Genomic DNA, 21100 nt, shown 5'->3' with positions numbered 1-21100 from the left:
CTATCAGCAAGTTCTATGCATCTATATCAGTAGGATGTCAACAAGGTTGTATGTCTAATGGGTCATATCAAACCAATTTGTAAACCAGTGACTAGCTCTGCAGGGGTGCAAATTAGCCACTGAGACAACATGGGCTATCGAAGGTCCGGGTTCATATATTATTATCCTTCTCACTGTAAACATTGCAGTTATAAAACAATTTCTATTTCCAACTGCTGTGTAATAAAAATGAGAGATGTTCCAAGCAGCAATAAACAAGCACATGTAATTGGAAGATTGCAATGTCATACACCAATAAAGCATGGCAACAGACTTATTTTATAATAAAAGTACACTATATTAATGTAAGTGTGCCCCAATTATTCTGTTTTTCTTTCCATGAACTTCATAAAGCACCTCTCAAGCAAGCAATCAATCTTCACAAGAGCTTTTTACAGACAAACATTTATTAAAGTTTTGAAAGGAAAAAAAAAATCTTAAAAAAATCTCCTTGTAACTACAGTGCAATGCAATTCTCTAAATTAAATATACCTTCAAAATCAAATTACAAAAAAAAATAATGGAGGTCTCTGTACATTACAAGTTAAGTGGAAAGATTCCTGAGGGGTGATCCATCAGCATGGAACAAAAAGAGGAGGAATTAAAAGGAGGATTGGCTGGAATGACAGGTTTACCTCTAAACCCAAAGATTTGCTTCTTTATGAGGCAAGTCTTCATTACAAATATTTTCAGCAGTTGGAAGATTGAAAGACTGAGCAGCCAAAAAAAAACAAACACAAAAGGCACTGGAGTAGTAGGGAAACCTTTCTTCATTCGCACACCACTATGAGGTAACCCAGCCTCATCAGTGCATTTGGGAATCACCTCTTACGGCAATCAGACATGTAAATAGGGCGAGATAAACATTCCTTCAGTGTTCATAATATTAGATTAAGAGTATTTCCTTATGATTTGATGGCGGCAGGGTTCATGTACAAGGCTGGCTCTAAGCATAGGATTAGTGCGCGATATTCCATCTGCAGTATTGTGGGGAATGATGGTAAAATCTGACAGGCTGTAGGCATCTTCGATGATGAATTTTTGGCAGTGTGGAAGATTAGTCTGAGGATCTCATGTATGGGCGATGGAGTCACTCCTTTGTACCAGTTTGACACCACTCTTCTTGCTCTTGATATGTACGCCTACATTGTAGAACTTACAAAGCGTTTTTATGTTTGTCCAGGTGCCCAAAACTGAATTCTGCTCACACGACCAAAAAGCCTATAACCAGCTGGGTTACAGTAAACAGTAATCCAATTTATAAAAAAACTGGGAGATTTAATATAAAAGCAAGGGTGATGCATTCACAGTTTTCTGCAGCAAAACTCAGTGTATGTTATAAAACAGGGAACTTGTGTTACCCTCCACAGTAATTTAAACAGACAAAACAACGTGGTGTTTTGTAGGAAAGGTATACAATAGCATTTTAAAAGCTAACAAGAAATTAAATGTGAGGTTTGACAAACACTATTAAAATTATGACATTGCAAAAGGGTTAAGATTAGGAATTCAAGCATAAAAAAAACTATTACTATAGTAATTCAGTCTTTTTATGATTTTCTTTTCCCCTGAAGCAGCAACACAATTTACTTCTCAGTTTGTGTGGGATCTGCTGTATACATAAAGCTAAGCAGGGAGACGAAGCTCCGTCATCGCAGATCCTGAGCCAAAGTCACTCTGAAGTGTACATGCAGAGCAAGAGAATGCACACAATTCTTATTAAAAAAAGGTATATTTAGTTTAAAGCCAGTAGTGCAACACAGACCCCGTGAGGCATTTTACCCATGCAGGAAGCGGCCCATCTACCGTGGAATGCTTTTAATTCTCTATGTTTATTTCTAATGGAGAGAAAAAAAAAAAGATCTGGGAACAAAAAAAAAAACATTGAATCATAGGAGAAACAAAAACACAAATATTAAAATAACAAAAAGTAGTCATTTTTTTTAAATCCCTCCAGCCACCATGACTGAGGCAGGGGTGAGATGGTAGCAGAGATGCCACAGGCCCAGACATGGCTACAAAGGGGAAGGAATCTTGCTGCATTCAAGCAATGTAGGAGCGCAGTAACCAATGCAGATAATAGAAAGGATTAGGAAGGGATGGTCCCTGCCAGTGCCTTTTTTGATTCAAAGGTGGTGGCTTTCCTCTTGGGACTCTCACATCAAAGGGCTAAGCTTTATTGCACCTGGTCTCTGTAACCATTTATGGGTCAGCCTCAGAATGATGCCAACAGCATTAGATTTTCTGTTTTTTTATCCCCTTGGGTTTTACTTCAAGTAGAACCCACATCCTCATCCCAAAGCCCTAGAGTCACTGGCAGCGCAAACACTGCAGGTGCCAAGCTCACGCAACTTCTTCCCCACAGGATTCTGGGAGTTCACTTGTGGTGTCGCTGAGAGTGGTTCTTCCGTTTCCTCTTAAAAAAGCAGCAGCACCTGCCACAGAAAACAAAAACAACAAGTAGGGCTCAGACACTGACAACTATTCCATTCAACAATGTTAACCACTGATGCAGAAGATATGTATGGATGAACAGAACTTGCATGGATGGGTCTTTTTATGCAGATGAAAATGTACTTAGAAAATACCAGCCACGTATCACGACATTTAACAAATAACAGCCGGAAGAGACTAGAAAAAAGATATAATTAAAGAAAAAGTAGAGACATGAAACGACAGACAGATCTCATCTGTTCAAAAGGAGGTCACAGTGCTTCAAAGCCAATTCATTTTCATTTGACCGATATATAGATATAGATATATATAGATATAGATATATTACTTATAAGCTTCGCACCTCAGCTGTAAAGAATATCAGGCATGCTGGTCGATTTTTGCAATTCTTACAGCTACTATGACACTGAATATTTTGTTCTGCACGCTACCTACTTATGACGAAAAAACGAACTACTATACACAAGCCACATCCTTGTACCTAGTATACGAGTTACATTAACACAAGCCAGAAAAAGATGAAAAAAGTATTTAAAAGTGATAAGATGATTGATTGGGAAATGTTATACTTGGCTCGAAGGCTGGCAGCAAATATAAGCAAAAAGTTAAGACATTATACATTTTAGGCATTTCTTCAAAGTAATGCTGCCACCAACATATATCACGTGTCACCTAAACAGAAAAAAAGACATTTACAGAGAACAAACAATCTATTCAACACTAGGCAATTGTTTTATATTATGCAGCCACATGAGCCCCTATGCAAAAGATACTCGCAGGTATGCAAATAGTGATATTAGAGGGAATAGACATTTTCCAAGCTCACTCTACAGCAAACAGTGAGCATACCATACACATTCTTGCGCATGTTCAGTTTAACTCCCATCCTGGTCAATGGAAGTTGAGATACCATTGACTTTAATGGAGTGCAACAAAGCAGGTGCATTAGTATGTTTCCTGCTTACACTTGCCAGGCAGCCAGGCAAGCAGTCACACATGAATGCAGTGTCAGTTTCGTACTTATAGGTAAACAATGCCTGCATTTATTTGCATAAAGTATTGGAGTCCAACAACACAGAAACGCCATACACCGACAGTCTGACACACGCTTCTCTAACACCATACACTGCAACCTCCACACACACTTATTGTAACCCTGTATTCTGACACCCACACACCAACTCGTTTTAACCAGAGATAGGCACAGATATCTTCACGATTGCTGAACTCCACAAAAGGAGCAATTTTTTCAGTTTAACACAATACTGAAGAGTCCCCCTGGATAGAATATATATATCACAAATGACGCATTCACACATATACATTGCACTTACAAATGCCTGCCCATACACACACACACACGTTTACCCTTAGAGCCACATGCGTACGTGCCCCAACATACAAAATGCTTCCACAACACACACGCTCTTATCCGTATTCTTAGAGACCTCTTACAACGCTCTACATTTATGTGAACACTTTGTAACCAAAATAACATTTTACATACACACACGCTACACTAAAAAAAGTATACAGCCTAAGGTACATACATATAGGGTATATAACACTAACTTGAGTGCTTTTAAGAGTTACCGCAAAAGAAAGAATTGTGGTTCCAACAGCCTTCCAGAGGTCACAAATTTAAAATTGAAGGACAGAGAAGCTCCCCTCGCAAAAGCAAAACACTTTTGGATTATCCTAAAACACCATACTACAAGCGGAAGAGTTTACACTCAAACAACCCTTCACTTGGAGGACACTTCCTATAAATAACATCACCCCACAATAGGTTAAAATGTTTCTGGCCAATATTAATGAAATAAATGTTTAAACCACTAATATTTCTTCTCCACGTGAACATCATTTTGCTTGGACGAGAAGACATGATTTCTAGCTCACCATGTTAAGTACAGCCAATTCCACTGCACTGGTCTAATGTTACAATGCTCCACCAAGGGCATCAACTACCTAGATATAGATTGGTGGCCAGCAGTAGCTATACAAACATCCCAAACTATTTCACAAAAATGAACGCAACTGAAGACAGATCTGACAAGTGAAAACAAGGCTTGTGTTAATATATAGATATATAAAGCGCAAGCGACTGTAATGTACAGTTGTTGATGAAGATGGATTGACATGGCATTCTGTGCACCTCTCCCCCTATACTGCTGGTAAGAGTCCCGACCCTTAAGACCTCTCCAGTATTTGGCTAACCAGAATACTATATCTCGTGAGAGGTGTCCCAAGTGCCTAATTAGGAGGGGTCCTCTCCCTGGTGTATGTTCAGCAGAGAGAGAGACTCACCACAAGTTGAGCATTTTCACGCAGCTACAGTGTGTTAAAAAGACAGAGAGAGAGAAAGAAATAAATATTAATACACCAAGAGACACGAGGGAGAGGATGGGGGATGTAGCCATGCAGACAACATGCCTTGCTGGTTGTAAGTGGGAAATATATCGGGGTTAAGAAAGGTTGGGACTTTCCAGACACACTCAGGCTGAACCACACTTCACCAAAAAATAGAAAACCCAAGAGGACAAGGAAGTCTATCCAATTAAAAAAATAATTTCTGGTCTATTTCAGACATTTTTAAAAGCCAGGCTACAGGAGGTACTGTTACATTACCAGATTTACTTTTATTATGGCTATGCTTTGCTATGTTTATTTTCTGGCCCATAACACTACAGTTAAAGCAGGGTTAGTCAACAAGCAGAAATGCACAAACTGGATTTACTAGAACTCCTGTAAAGCCTGACTAGCAAAGATAGGGTGGGCGATGTTGGCTATATAATAATCTAAAGCCAAAAGCTGGATGTCTTATCAAAAACAAAACTATATAACCTTCATATTGACAACATAGGGCCTCTGACATATGGCGGCAAGGCTAAAAGAGTATTATCAGCATTTATCTCGCTGGGTGCAGTGTCAGAGGTACTATAAATATCAACGAGTGGCTGGCAGATTAAGAGATTCTAGCTCAGAACGGTACTATGCGGTTATCCCAGCAGTTTAATATCAAGGTGAATAATAATAAGAAAGCCCTATAAAGTAAGGGTCTATGGCTACAACTGGTGAGAAATGTAAATACAATCTATAAAACTGTTCAGGCATATTTTTTCTATGCCACAGATAGAAAAGATAAATCCGCATCAGATTCCATGAGATCATCAACAACTCCTGCTACATCAGGTATTTCCAAGTGTATTTGAGCTAATCATGATTTGTGATGACCCTATTTATAAACCATTCGTAACATTTATAAGTTATAATTTTGACAATCCACCTGTCCAAAGCACCAAGTAGCAGATTATGCACCGAATGCTGGCCTTTAAGTAACTGAAGAGTAACCTAGACACGTTATCTTATTTACAGTAAAGTAAGAAAATCAGACTAATACAATCCATAAAAAGAAAAAAACAACTAAACCCCAATAGCAAGTGTCAACAAGAGTCGTTATTAAGCCACAGGTCAATAAGCTTGCCGTGGTTTTGTGGACTGCATCACTATTGGACACGGATCTGTGCCAAGTATACTTGGGAGTCTCACCGAGGGAGCCTAAGCGACCGCATGCATAAGCGGCTGCATTTCAAGAGGTGGTTGTAAATGGGTGTAGGTGTTCAAGACACAAGGTGGTAAATATGGGACAAATGAGGTACATAGTAAAGGATAAATAAGTGAGACGTGCAAGGGTGAGAGTTTCTCTTGGAACAGAAGGGGCACATACTTAGCTTCCTCCACAACCTCCACCTCGGCCTGCGCTGTGATTGGTGCGTTGGAGTGACCACCCGTTTGGTCATCGGCATTCAGCTGCCCATTTGTTGAACTCATCACCTGAGACATCAAAGACCAAATCAGTTAGGAGGTAGACAGGCAACAGTCTTAAACAATGACTTATATTATTGATTATATGCATATATTCCAAGTTTACGAGAACACACATTTAGGAAATAGTGAGGCACTCAAACCAGCCGATCTACAATCACTCAATCGTTGCAGATTCTAGACTGCAATACTTTCTATTAGCAGCCTGGATGGCGACTGTAGCGCACGGACTATCTTCCTTAAAACGTTGTCCGAAAATCTGATATATTAGAGAGGTTTTTCAAGGTTGTTGTACGAGTTGTGCGTGTTGTCTCTACTGGGAACTTTAATTTTTAATTTTAGAAAAAACTATTGCCGGTGCCGAGCAGTAGTCATTATGCATATTGCTTGAATCAAAACAGACTGATACCCAATGTTCTTGGATGAGAACATACCAATACAACTTTAAATACTTCCCAGACATAAAAAGGCTGAGAATCAACCTTAAAGGCAATTGGGGTTCTGGTTTGAGAAGCAATACCATATGGGGATGAAACCAACAACCAGAGACAATATTGACTATAGTTTATATATCATAACACTTCCGGATACGAAGAGTGTGATAACCAAAAGCCAGGGTGGGACCAACATTCTTTAGTGAAATGTGCTCCGGACAAAAGGGGCTACCCTATGATGATGCAGGGCATGATCCAACATACAGGAACATGTACACTGCTATGGCAAATATCTCATTAACTGCAGAAATACTAATAGAATTTGCAATTGTACTGGATCATTGGTCTTATTTGGCACAAAGGACGTTTGTCTTTTTAGCCATGTTCAGGTGGCTTATATAGGAAATTGTGAACCTTGAAACCGCGCATGATAAGATTAATACCCCTTAATTAAAAGTTTAGTCAAACCCGATTCCTTTTATTCGGAAAACATAGAAAAGGATGCACACTTACACAAGCTTTTGGAACCCCAATGGTCTCTTTATATGAAAAGTTATATCTGCAGGACAGATCTCTGGGGTTCGGAAAGCTCATGTAACTATTCTTTTTATTCGGCCAACTCAGAAAGACAAACATTTCTTGGGCCAACATATCCAATATCTTCTTAAATTAAAAAAAACATAAGTGTCCATCCATACACTTCATAACAGGTCAGTATTAATACTAAAGTTACAAGGGGTTTTTGGGAACTATCTTTGTTCTAGCTCAAAAAGTCTATAACACTATTCCACAAGTGCAAAAAACATCCTCATGTTGAGTATCTAATACCTGCACAGATCCCCCATGCCGGTCAGATGCCAGGTGAGGTGCCAAGTAAGCGGGGTGAGCCTGTCGGCTGGCTTGTAATTCCCATGCTCCTCGGCGGTCTGTGGCGCCCGTCTGCGCAGAGGCGTTAGGAAGCATGCGTTTGCGAGATGAGGTAGGAGAGGTAGGTATTGGATGGAAAAGGGGTTCAGCCAGGCCAAAGCAATGGAAACAGATCACTGTGTTAGTGGGTAGAAAGCCAAGCTGTGGCTGCGTGCTGCTAGCATAGCCTTGCAGTCAGCCCTCCCAGCAGTGCTGGATGCAACGTGTGCAAAAATATAGCAGCCAGACATGAGAGGGCTGAGAAAAGCAAATCAAGTATATAAATGCAATATAAACCATAGTGATGTGCATTCCGTTAACAGAAAAAAACCCAAAGCATCAGTTGGGTAATAGTAACATTTGGAATTCACACTGAAAACCTTATGAAGGGCCTTAAAAGACAGGTAACCCTGACAGTAAAATAAAGATCTCAAAATATCTGACTGGCAAGATGGAAGGCTGGAAATAATTAATAGATCTTACAGCAAATGTACTTCTTTTCAGTGCTGTCCAAATCATAATAAAATCTACAGATCCGACATACGACAAACAAATCTAAAGGCTTGCTTTTTAATTCAGATATTTGTATTTTAAAAGCCTTGATTGTGAAAGACAAGAGTCCAACACCAACAAGGATTATGTTAGGGGTTCCCCCCCTTAAACAGTATGTGTTGTGGTGTTAGCGTCCCAAAATGTTTGCCCACTACCACCACACTGATGCTTTTCTGGGGATCAAGAAATAATTTAGGATACCCACTGAGTAACTGGAAAGATTATGATGTCTGTCGAGTACTTAACCTTAGAAAAACAATGCAAAATGAAAAGAAAAAAAAAAAGTCCTTTGCTACCAAATGGCCGGACTATAAGATCTTCCTATTTGGCAGCAAAAGGGGGTTAAATGATAGACAAAGCAGAAATGACCAAGAGATATGAAGCACCAACAACCATCTATCCAGAAGTTACAAATATATGCTATATACATAACAGGCTCTAGAGGCTTTTATAGGAATTTGCATATATGAACAATGGAGTAACCTCATACCCCATTTGTTGATGTCCAGTAACAGCTTTAGGGAATGCCCATGCGGCATTGCTCATCCATGTAGAAATCCCACAGCACAAATAAACCACTATCACAAATAAAACTTGACAAATCAGGTCCAAGACCATTCCCTTTAATTAGAAGTAACCAATCATAGCCAAAGGTAACAATTACAAACATCCTGGAGAGATGTCGTCAACTTGTACATGGGATTATACCAGGATTTCTACGCAAGGTGAGGGACCTATTTTTTTTACCTCTAAAGTTAGAGGTTGCATCAGTTATGCAGCACGATCTCTACATTGACAAGCACCTTGTGTAAAAACACGTAACTGGACTATGACTAGATTGTTTAACCTCTACCCAGTGGGGTAGCAGCTTTACTGTATTTTTATTTAAAAATTTGATTATATATTTAAATAAGAGCCTGAACTGAATATTTTTCTGTTTCCCCTTGACAAATATGGATAGATGTCTGTCAGCACATTCACATATTGTCTATTTGCTTCATCATCACTACAGTGATATATTGAAAAAGAGGAGCAACTCATAGTCTGGTGTTTAGGGTTCCAATTGAATGAGCACCACACAGGGGTCTTAGATCCCTCTGCATGTTTGGACAAAGAACTAACCTGGTTTCTTAGTGGCTGTGTTTGCGACGGTCTCTCTCTGTGGACATGGCTATCCCTGGTTATCGCTGAGGTCCCAGAATCAACATGGACGGATCCAACAGGGGTAGGCTGGGGAACGAAAAAATAAAATCCATAAAATTAAAGGTTCCTGCTTCTGCCCTAGATGGAAAAGGATAGGTAACGAAAAGGCTGACTGTATATTGGAGATGTTATATGGTGTTTAACCCTAGCTTACTCACAATTGGCCTGCCAACCCAGTCATAAACATAGTCAAATGTGTATCCCTTCCGTTCAAAGAGTTCCGAAAAAAGTGTTCGCAGATAGTCGTAGTCTGGCTTTTCAAAAAAATCCAATCTTCTTACGTATCTCAAGTAAGTAGCCATCTCCTCTGCAGAAAAAGGAGAGCGGAAAAGTGAGACCCATGTGCGCGTTAACATAAATGTAGTGAAAACAAGAAGCATACCTCTTGGTAGTTTTAGCAAATGCCAATGTAGGGAAAAACGTAGGTGTAAGTGACAAAGATATACTTGCACATACAAATACACTGCAAATATTGTTAAAAATATGTAAATATGTGAAAAGGTCACAGAGGCAAAGATATGAGCAACTGAAGGAAGATTATGACCAGGAGCAGAAAGCCCAATCAGATAGAACCATTTTTCTCACCTGGGAAGTTTTCACAGAGAACCTCAACTGGAGTGTTCCGTTTTGTGTCGCCAATCTTCTGATAACGCTCCTTCAACGTGTCTGCCTGCAAAACAACCAAAGGTAGGGTAACAGTTAGGCAAACATGCAATATACATGGTTTGGCATCTACTCAGACAAGTAATTATTATTGTCATTATGAATGCCTGCAGAACCGCAGCTTTGTACAGAAGGACATTGAACTACACACACATACAGAAGTATACCTTAAGGCCTTGCCATGGAAGACTACCTCGCAGGAAATACATAAACATGTGTCCCAGGGCCTCCAAGTCATCTCTCCGGCTTTGCTCTAAACAAAACAAATATCAGTTAATTTATTTGTATCATCCCGTCTTAAAATCATGTCATAGGAGACCTATGGGATATCATGCCATTACAAGGTTAAAATATTAAACCAAAAAAGGTATATTTTGCAGATTTCCCTTATACGACATTCCTCCCCACCAACTGAAATCTATGGATTTCATAAACCCATATGTAGCTCATATGTATGGGTATACAGCTCTGTCCTTTCAACAAGAACGTAATATAGAACCCAAACGTACTTAGAAAGTGGTCTACATTATACATGGATCAGAGAATGACTTATTCTGGATTTACATCAGTCAATAAAGACTTAGAAGTAAGATTCTGCGGTAAAGGTTACAGATTAACATGGCGATCACATCTTTACTGATCCTCTGCACGGTGGGGCATTATAAGCAGAAGCCTCTGGTGAACAGAACATATGAGAAGGAGGAAGGGCTAATGATAGAGTGAATCATTATTACAGCACCGATACAATAACAATTTACATAACAGTTTCCATAGAAATGTTCCGGTTATGCAATTCTCTATGCGCCACAAAAACAGAACAGCGAGAATATAGTATAACAAGAGGTTTGACAATAACAAGAGTACTGAATGTCGCATCGAACGCAGCCTGATATTGCCAGCAAATACACACTAAGTAAACCAAGCCTTATGTTCTTTCAGAAGCCCCCAGTTTTCTAGTAAAAACCGAGAATGCATGTGGAGAGAGGAACACACAGATTATTTACTAAAAGCCATGTTTAGCAAACAAGGAAGGAAGCAGCTCAGGGTATGGTTTAACTCACGCCGAGAAATACCCATAAAGTCATTTTATTCTGTGCATCTTACCACCGCAGCTAAACGAAGCTATGTTGAAACTCAATTTACTGCAGCGGTGACAGTTTCTAGGGTGAAAAGTAGTGGTCGTACAATGTTGTAGGAAATTCCATAAAGCTGTGTACATTTCAGACTAAGGTCATGTATGGGACAAACACTGGCTCAATTAAAACTACTCATATAGTTTTGTCTTATTTGCCAGTGCAACAGTTTTGGGGGGCGGCAGCAGTCTGTGGCAGGAGCAGCATTATGTAATCAATTTCCTGTGCCGACGCTCGAGTCCTTCTCCCCAGACTTCCCAAAGCTTCCTGAACAAATCACCAACATAGCAGGTGAGAAATAATCATGCAGATTAGATACAGATTAAAATAAGCAGTGTAACCATTAGTTTTACTTGGTAAATGAAACTGTAAAATGCAGGTTCTGGAAAGAGTGAAATATCTGCATGATCATTTCTCCCAAAAACATTATTACTTTGTAATTAACTCCCAGCCTTAAGATCAAGGGCTAAGGAAAAGGGTTTAGGAAAGGGCTACGTAGATTCTAGCACAACTTGTTGCAGAACTCTGCTTTACTGTGGTAAAGTAAGATCGGTGCCCGAACAGTGACACAAGTGCCAGATATTTTGCATTTAACTATGCAGCAGGCAAAGGGACCTAGCTACATCTGTAAACTATTAAGCGAGGTGGTATGTCTTGTCAAGAGAGGTTTAAACTTATGTGCCATCATGGTGGCAAGGAGCGGCAGCCTGTGACAAAGCTGCAGAGGGGTTCCTAGAAACAAGATCAGATTGTTTACACAAATCAGATGAGAGCAACAAGGCACTAATCAAGCTCCCCATGGGTCTACTCCACACTGAGGGAGTCCCCGTGATCTCATCCGATGCTTGGCATTTTAGTTCTACAGGGCTCTATTTTAAATCTTGGTCCCAAGAGACAAAGGATTTCAAAGTGTAATTAGAAAACCCATTATGCGCTGCTGTTGCTCCTCAGATGGGGGCATTTGAGCCCAGCATTCTATAACTCAGCAGAATTTATGATGGATTAAGTGGTTTAAACACAAAAATAGAATTGTCAGTTAAGGTTGAATCATACTTTATGTGAAGACAAACACAGACATGTATCACCTGCTTCCTGTTACAGAAAGTGTCATATTAACGGTCATATAACTGTACAACATAACAGGAGACGCCAAACCATATTAGGAGCAATTCATGTTTTAGAGAAAAATTTTAGGGACTTTTAATTAAAATGTTTTGCACCAAGTAAATTGGCAATAGTACTGTGAATAAAGAACAATTCTAATCAATTTGCTGAGATGTCTTAATCCATGATCACATATGAGCCCCAACTAGCACTAAACCATAGTGGTTTCTTCTAGATTCGCCCTCGCTCCTTGTAAAGTATCAGGGAAAAGCAAATAAAAGGGAACATTTCAAACCTTTCCCCAGGTGAGTATTAATGGACATGTATCTGGCCGTTCCAGTCAGGCTCTTGTGTTCGCGGTAAGGTATGTGCTTTTTGGTTTCTGGGTCAATGTATTCCTTGGCCAACCCAAAGTCTATAATATGGATGACATGCTCTTTCTTGTTGCCTTGGCGGCCGATCAGGAAGTTCTCTGGCTTGACATCCCGGTATATGAGGTTCTTGGAGTGTACATATTCCATCCTTGAAATCTAAAAAGGAAAAAAAAAAAAAAAAAAAAGACTGGATCATTAGAATTACTTAATTCCATATTTCAAAATAAAGCACTCAATTGCAGACTGCTCTTTCCTGTTTATTACTTTACATGTACACTGTTCAAATTGTCATTAATCATTAGCAAGCAATTGCTGGGGTGGTTACTGGAGTAGTTAAACTAAAAATACAGTGTGCTAAAACACAAAAGTAAAAGAAAAAAAACACTATTAGTTCCTATGGTGACAATGGCTCAAGCTGCCCCAGAATCACTTAATAAATAACCTTGACTGTTTCCTGCTATAAGAATGAATTTTAAACAGTGCAATAAATTTAAATGCCAATTTTTTTTTTATCAGCGTCTAAGATGTCTGCCTATAATACTGTGGTCTCAGCTACAAACAGACAAAGATTATTGGGTGTTTGGGACAGAATTTGGTTGCAGATAACGGCAACATGGACCATCTAGCTCATCAAGCACCATTACAATCATCTTTCCTGTAACACTTTACAAAGAGTGTGCACGGTATGTGAGGATCTACAGATTTTACAAAGAGCATTGTGGGTAAGAAATACAACATTGTTTTGCTGACTGTGCACAAAAGACCAGCAGTGTAACAAAAGCTCGCAGCACTCAGGAAACACTGCTTTCTATCCTCCATTTAAAACCATGAAATAAGACGTGGCAAACTCTACTCACCAGCTGAATCGCAATCATCAGCACAGTCTTCAAGGTGAAAGTCCGGTCACAAAGGTCAAACAAGTCTTCCAAACTTGGGCCCAGAAGCTCCAGTACCATGGCATTGTACTTTCCACATGGTCCAAAGTAGAAGACCTGAGGAAGCCCGTCAGCTGTAACAAGACAATGCATAGAAGATCAACAGGAAGAACGACATGATGCATCAGCAGTTTTTAACTAGAAAGCAAGTTAAGAATACCTGGTGAAGACCTGCCATACTTTTAGATCATTTTATTATTGGCTTACGGTGGTAAGGAATACATAACATTTGTCACAAACACATAAGCAGAAATTTTATCATTTGTTTTACACAAATCCTCACCTACTCATAATCTACTATTTGAGAAGCTAGTTCCCATGAGCTGGAAGCATCTCGGAGATTGGAACATGGTACTCTACTGCATTACATGTGACAAAGCCTAAATATTAATGCTGAAAATGGTCCTTTACGCAAGCCATGTAATGTTGCAAAAACAGCAAAATGTGTCTTTATATGGGACAATATTCAGGCCTCACATATGGCATGTCTGACGACAAATCGGGCCATTACCATGAACGTCTGGCTAGGTAAGGCGACGCTGAATATAAATCACCAGGGGAAAAGAGAAACTAAGGGACAAACATACAAAACCTGATGTAAGTTGTCCTGCTCTTCTACCTAAAGAAGGCCAAAAAACTACTTGGCACACATTGCTAAGCACACTACAAAGATATACAAATTAACCACATAAAACACGAGTGGGAGTCAAAACTGCAATGTTGCCTTTGAGGATTACCAAAGATCTGACTGAGTTGCGACTATTGGACGGAAACGGTAATTAAAAACAGTAAGCAACACCACAAAGCATCTATGTCTAACCACAGGAACATTGTGAACAGATAAGAAAGCTGTAGACAAGGGAAAGAGTATTGGGCACTAACGTGGCCATTACTGCATTCTTCTTACAGCCCAGCCACCATAAGTAGTCTTGCAGCCACAACGTAACCACGTTTTAAGAATGACTGGCATTGTGAAAGCGTTAAAAGAGAACATATTACATGCATAATTAGCTTTAAAAAAGAAAACAAGCTGGGCTGAATGAAACGTATTTTATATCCTAGTGCATGGTTAGCTTTCCCATTAATATCCAAGCGCCTATGTATAGCAGAATAGTAGTGTGTGCGCTAATGTGCCATGCTACCCTCTTTGAAAACTGGGGTCTATACAAGATGAAAGTGTTACAGGACAAGGGTATACTGGGTGAGCGGCAGACACTTAGTATGACGGGTTTAATAGTAACATTGAAAGCTTTTTTCCATGGTCTGGGCCATTACACATGAGGCTTGAATCGTGTCTAGAGAATGTAACTGAAATAAGAAATACCAAAGGCACGCATGTGCTGGTGGGAGTCTCCAAAAACACTATGGGACAACCACTAGGTGGCGCTTATTTACACCATTTGATAAATGGAGAAATATCAAGAATCTGAAATCACTGAAAAATGGAGCGCAATAAAAATAAACACTGTTGATTAAGAAAAGCACCAAGCTACGTATTAAAAAATAATTCACATCCGGAGATACATGCAGCTCATTATGCAGACAAATAGGATTCTTGATTTCCTTGTACCCATTATGTTTTAGTGATGAATAAAGTATATAGTGTGTGCAACGGTGTATTAGAAACCTTAGTACAAGCTCGGATTACAATCCGTAGCCATTTTCTCTAATTCCAGGACAGCATTTAAACAGTGCAAGAAACTTTGTATCTGGAGAGAATAGAACTACGCAGAATAAGCATACCTGTGTTCCCAAGTTGCTTGTAAAACCGGTATTCCAGGTGAAGCTGTGGAGCTCGAGATTTGATTGGTTCCTAAACAAAAGCAAACATTTTACTTTTAAAGCTTTCACAAGTTAGACAGCACTTGTAATAATACATGAGGTATGGTAAACCGACAGGGGGGGGGGTTTGAACAAAATGGGGGAGCGGCTCGCAATCTTAAATGGGTAGGCTTAAATGTATTAAAGCTTTTTTTAAAAATCCATGTTGGGACGGTTAAGAGTAAATCAAGTCAAAGGGATTTTAAGACCTGGTGATATGCTTTAACATGCAATGATGGTTGCCTCAATGGCCCCCTTAGACCGTATGCAACATTTATTTAAAGGGACAGCAAGCAAGGATAAGCTCTTTCAAAAGCAAAGTGGTCCCTTGAAAGCAACAGGTATCGGGTAAACCACAGTCCACTGTAAAGCACTGCGGAATATGATGGTGCTATATAAATCAACTTTGAAATAACATAACATGTCAATGTAAATATTCACTACATTGATAATGACGAAGAGAATGTACTGCAGGATCAACGTCTTTACAAAGCAGCGAGACTAAGTGGTTGAACAAGCATGTTATGCGTTTAAAGGTCAGATGATGTACAAAAGAAAACGCCAGGAGTTAAAGAAGTACAATATTGAATAAAGGAGAGGGTGGAGAAAAATACCATGATGTCAATAGTACTTAAGCTCACAAAAGAAAATGACAATCTCAATGGTGTTCCAATTCATCAGTTCTTAAAAAACCATGCAACGCAACGACTGCATGTCTGTAGAATCACAAAGCTAATGGATTGTGGCGACATCTACATATTTCACGGGGGTTATGCACAGACATGGAGGCTTCAAAAATAACAAAAAATACATTCAGATAAGGTGGAGTTGCCTCAATGTATTCATCCTGCCAACATTGTGCTACTTAGAAATTCGCACTGTGAACTTGTTATATAGCTAGCAGGAGGAATTCTACCAGAAACGTGTTAACTAAGCTCAGTGATGTGAGGACAAAGCAGAAGGGTGTAAGAAAAGGAAATGCAGGTTGCTTCTAGCCTTTTTTTTTTTTTAATAATGTCAAAAACACAGGGTACAATGGGCATAGTGCTAATTAAAAGGGTTTGTGTCTAATGCAGGTAAACATATCTATCCTAAAATCATAGCTATAACATGAAGCTATGTGTGTTACATTCTTAAACATGCATGACAGAACCTACCAGAATTATCATATTACATCCCATATGCACGTGTTTGAACTCATATACAAAAGACAAGGCGACATTAATTCAACAGGTGTTGCAAAGGTAGTTCTAATATAGCCTTATTGATCAATCAGCCCCTCTCCATTATACAAGATATCACACAAATGACAATTACATTGGCTATGGGCGGCTATTTTGCTTCAGTAGACCACAGCTCTGTTTTATTATCATTTCATTTTCAATTTTAACATTTCCGCACGTCTACGCCGTGATCTCTCACCATACATAACATACTGCTGAAAATGAGCAAAACAGAAGGGAATATTGTGTTAACGACACATTCCAGCTTTGTTTTTAATCAAATTCCCATAGCAACATATGTGCATTTATGTGTCTGTGGAATCAGCAAACCTAAGCAACCCACGTAATAACAGGGAGGAGGTTTTCTATATCATATAGACACACACTATGAACAGAGGAAGAACATGCTAATTTAAAGCTTGTTATCTTCCTAAATGAGCCACAAACTTGTAGCGTTTTCAATTTGTTTTACGGTGGCTGGTGACCGGGAGAGGAAGAGGAGAAAACATGTACAAGGTCAGGTAAACAAAGCAGAGCGTAAATGACTTCCTGGCTGCATATTCCTATATGGCTGACTGGCATTGTGCACACGGGTGGGGTTTCCTCCTGCCAGAAGAATGCTGTTCGGAGCGTTGTTATGCCTGCATGTGTTGGGGATGCCCTCAACGCAGACGCTGAGACCGCCGTGATTACTTCATACCAAGTGAAGGGTAATGCAGAACAAAGCGTTGCATTGCTATGAAGCTTTTGATGATAGCGATAGCCAATAAAAGCAGATTTCCCCCGCGATCTTTTTTCGCGCATACAAAACTCCCGAGGGGCTTCCGAGCCTCTCGCCCTAGCACTTCCTGCGTGAAGATGTGGCGGTTTGGAGGAAGTTGACAGGACAGACACATAAGCAGGAAGAGGAAGGAAACATGTTCGCATGTCAGGAAGAAGCAGATAAAGTCCTGCGGATGGAGGCAGTAACACTCACCAGTTTAATTGCCACATACTCATTGGTGTAAAGATTCTTCCCTAAAAAAGAAAAAGAAAAAAAACACACTGGGTTACAACACTAAGTAAAAATATAGTCATATATATTACACACATTGATATTCACACAATTACTAATACTCAGATTTTTTTTGTGAATTACCAATTACAAAGATTTGATATGTTTTTTTTACCCTTTTCTCAAAATATAATTATGACAAAGGCATTATTTCCATTAAATTATCAACCATCTAAACAGCACTTACATCAGAAGATACGTAATAGATGGGAAGAATAATTACTTGTACGACAATGTTATTTTGCGTTTACAGGTTTTTCCCGTGCTTTACTTCTCGGTTTTCTTTGATGTGCCTATTCCATGCATGGTATTAAGGCAGCGTGTAAACGCAGACCATTTAGAGATCCGATGCGCCTTTCGGATCGCACGGTAATCACCGAAACCCCTAAATCTATCGCAGGAATTCAGCCTTCGAGTTAAGGGTTTAAAACCCTTTGGCACAGGCGTGAAAAGAATACAAAGCGTGTGAAGGACATGAAAATGAAAGTTCAGATAAAGGATTCTACCTACAGATTGGTTTGCTAACTAAGATGCACAAGGGGTGTGTGTGTGTGTGTTCTCTTGCCACCTCCATGCTGTATGTAGTTGAAACTCTGCCCAATTTTAATCCAAACGCCAAACCCTGAGATATTGTATCTTTAAAACATAAAGATTAAAGATCTTCCCGCAGGAAAATATTCATCTCCTTAGATGCGTATTATCAGAAAGAGAAGGAAAAGCCTGCAATTTAATCCTCCAATGAGTCATTACCTGAGGGAAGGGAGTAGGAGTAAGCAATGATTACAAGACGCATGTACCATGATCGGGAGTGCCTAAGGGGCTGGCACCTGGATTTGTGCGCTCTCTCTATAAATGGAAACACTTGAGAAAATGGGAAAGGGGAATGAAAGTATGGAAAATGAAGCCTTGTACATATCGGTAGCAGATGCCTGCATTAACCAATACTCTGCCCAGTGGATGTATTTCCTCTTATTGAATGTAGATTGTGACTGAATGTGTGGGACTCCAAAGACCACAAACATGACAAACAATTGAGTATTGGAGGTAAACCGAGGAAGTGTGGGGGGGGGGCGTAAAAGGGACGACAGGATGAATAAGGGAACAGCATAAATCGCTGGGTTTTGGGATCTTGAGTGACTGTTAATAGTAATTATTAAAATATAGTAATAGTATGTTCATTATGAAGAGCTATGTTTGTTCAGGTTATTGCGTTATTTTACATATTTACTGTTTCACATACGAATAAACGCTTTAACTAAAAAATGAGGGGATGCACTGTGCTCTTGCTGCCAGAGAGGTGGCATTATTGCATATTTAATGCTATGAGTGTGAGGGGCACATTTCTCGACCCCCCCCCCCCGTAGGGGGCTGGGACAATTTTTTGGTATATTTACATTTAAAGGTCACAAGCTTAGAAACTGTGTACATTTTACGTATGGAAACCTATATTTTTTCCAGGACAACTAAGCTATTCATAAACACTATATATCACAAATTATAGAAGCAAAAAACAAAACCCCAAAAACCTATTTTTTCCAAAACCAAATCAAATCATGAAAGTGACAAAAAAAAAAAAAAAGAAAAAATATTCATAATTTAGCCAATAGATGTGGATATATATTTATGCAGATTGCAAATGCATCCCACATAGGGGACAGTAAACAATAAGGAGTTTAGGTTAAATATGATAATTGCTAGTCCAAAATTCAATATCTTACGTCAGAGACACAAACCACTTTCCATCCGTGTGCTCATATCATATGCTGACATTCAGTTTACGCCAATTCCTGATTTTCCGCTTTTATAACAATTTTAATATAACAAAATCTACACTTGCTACATGTATTTGGGCTAGGCATTATTCTAGCAGGGTCTCAGAGTCCTTACACTGCAAAAACAATAGATGGCTCGGTCTTAATCACCCAACAGGACACTGAAACTATGGAGTATGGGGTTAGTGTAGGAAACAGCAACCAAAATATCACCGCACATGCCGATATTAGAGACTTCCTCCTTTTACTCCTATTTTTTGTCTTACTTATTGAATATCCATGAACCAAAAAGTAGTATACACTATATGAGATGCACTACAAAAAATTAATAAATCCATAGGACCAAATGGATGTTTGCGACCTGAAATTATCCCCGGGCCAGAAACTATGAGAACAGCAGATACCAGCACTGCACGTCACTTCCGTTCAAACATAAAGCAAGATAAAAACGAAGGGTATATTTAAAACAAAGGTCAACCCTAACTGGAAAATTAAATGGCATCCAATCTGGGAGATCACGCCGATTACCCTGGGGGATCGATAGCATTTTGTCACTGAACACAACCCAATGCCTCGGAAAAAGTGGCAAATTGAGGAAAAGAGACTACGATACAGGAGCACATTGTTAATACGTTTTTGACTCCCCTCCTAAAATTACTATTTGTATATTAACATTCAACATCACTGCAGATATCAAGACTTTTTAAAGTTTATTATGACCCATTTATAATATATTCATATTCTGCAGTGCTGTACAATGGGTAGATATTGTTATTACTTAGACACAAAAAGTGAGGAGGGCCGTGCTCAAATGAGATTACGGTTTCTAAAGTGCTTCTAATGTCTTCTTTTAATCTTCCTTTGAAGCTATTTACAGTACATCCCCATGTAGTCGATGCAGGGACCAACACGGTTGTGCATGAACATATATACATATATACATACATATATATTAAAAACTGTTTGAACTAGATGCCAGGATATAATAAGAGCATTGGAGACAAAAAAAAGGGTTCTTTTGGCTGTATGGAAGAGGTACAGAATTTTACTCTGTCTGCAACAGAAAAGAACAAAAGTAGCAACCATCTCTGTGTCCCCGTCTATTTTCTGCAGCTGATTCTTGCCTTGCCTCCTCTTGTTCTGCTGCTCCCTGCTATGTACTCCTGGCCCCCTGGAGTGCTTCCACAACCGGGCAGAGCCTTGGCGCACAAGACGATGACATCACGCCTGACTGTAGGAATGGGCTGTGGCTCTGTCTCTTTGCAGAGGTACACCAAGAGGCCAGAACAATGCAAAAGGATTCACATGCAGAAAGGTTTCCTTTTCTCCATTGATTTGTCTGCATTATTACGGCCTCCGAGTATTTCCTCAAAAAGGCGGGGCCTCAGCCCTTGGGATGCCTGGAATAGGGGGAGTGTCTGCATGGAGGCTCCGCCCTGTTGTGGAAGAAGCAGACACGAAGAACAAGAGGGGCTGAGAAATAGGACATGGGGTACAGGTAAGGGGTTTTGAAGTGAAGACATTAAGACCTTGAGAAAGAGCGTGAATGAGGGTGAGTGACAACAAACTTCATTTCCAAATCTGAAAAAGCTCTCTGAAGTTTGTCTG

At 39.5% G+C, this 21100-nt stretch overlaps 1 protein-coding gene across 6 annotated transcripts in view; it reads right to left on the bottom strand.

Moving 5' to 3' along the window:
• Positions 1-428: 428 nt before the first annotated feature.
• Positions 429-21100, bottom strand: part of CSNK1G1 (casein kinase 1 gamma 1) — a 47897-nt gene continuing 27225 nt past the window's right edge. For 3 of the 6 annotated variants that reach the window (XM_053464746.1, XM_053464743.1, XM_053464745.1), the window contains exons 3-14: positions 17643-17683; positions 15366-15435; positions 13545-13696; positions 12609-12843; positions 10244-10329; positions 9999-10083; positions 9572-9720; positions 9333-9440; positions 7581-7691; positions 6221-6327; positions 4801-4824; positions 429-2474 (exon numbers count right to left, since the gene is read on the bottom strand). In XM_053464746.1, coding sequence (XP_053320721.1) covers positions 2417-2474; positions 4801-4824; positions 6221-6327; positions 7581-7691; positions 9333-9440; positions 9572-9720; positions 9999-10083; positions 10244-10329; positions 12609-12843; positions 13545-13696; positions 15366-15435; positions 17643-17683 — 1226 coding nt within the window. In that variant the 3' untranslated portion in view covers positions 429-2416. The remainder of the gene's footprint in view (positions 2475-4800; positions 4825-6220; positions 6328-7580; positions 7692-9332; positions 9441-9571; positions 9721-9998; positions 10084-10243; positions 10330-12608; positions 12844-13544; positions 13697-15365; positions 15436-17642; positions 17684-21100) is intronic. The other 3 variants (XM_053464747.1, XM_053464748.1, XM_053464749.1) reach the window with 3 other exon arrangements.

Source organism: Spea bombifrons, chromosome 4, assembly GCF_027358695.1.
Source record: "Spea bombifrons isolate aSpeBom1 chromosome 4, aSpeBom1.2.pri, whole genome shotgun sequence".
In the NCBI taxonomy this organism is placed as follows: domain Eukaryota; kingdom Metazoa; phylum Chordata; class Amphibia; order Anura; family Pelobatidae; genus Spea; species Spea bombifrons.
Note: the sequence above shows the minus strand (reverse complement) of the source record. Positions and strands in the feature narration are given on the sequence as shown.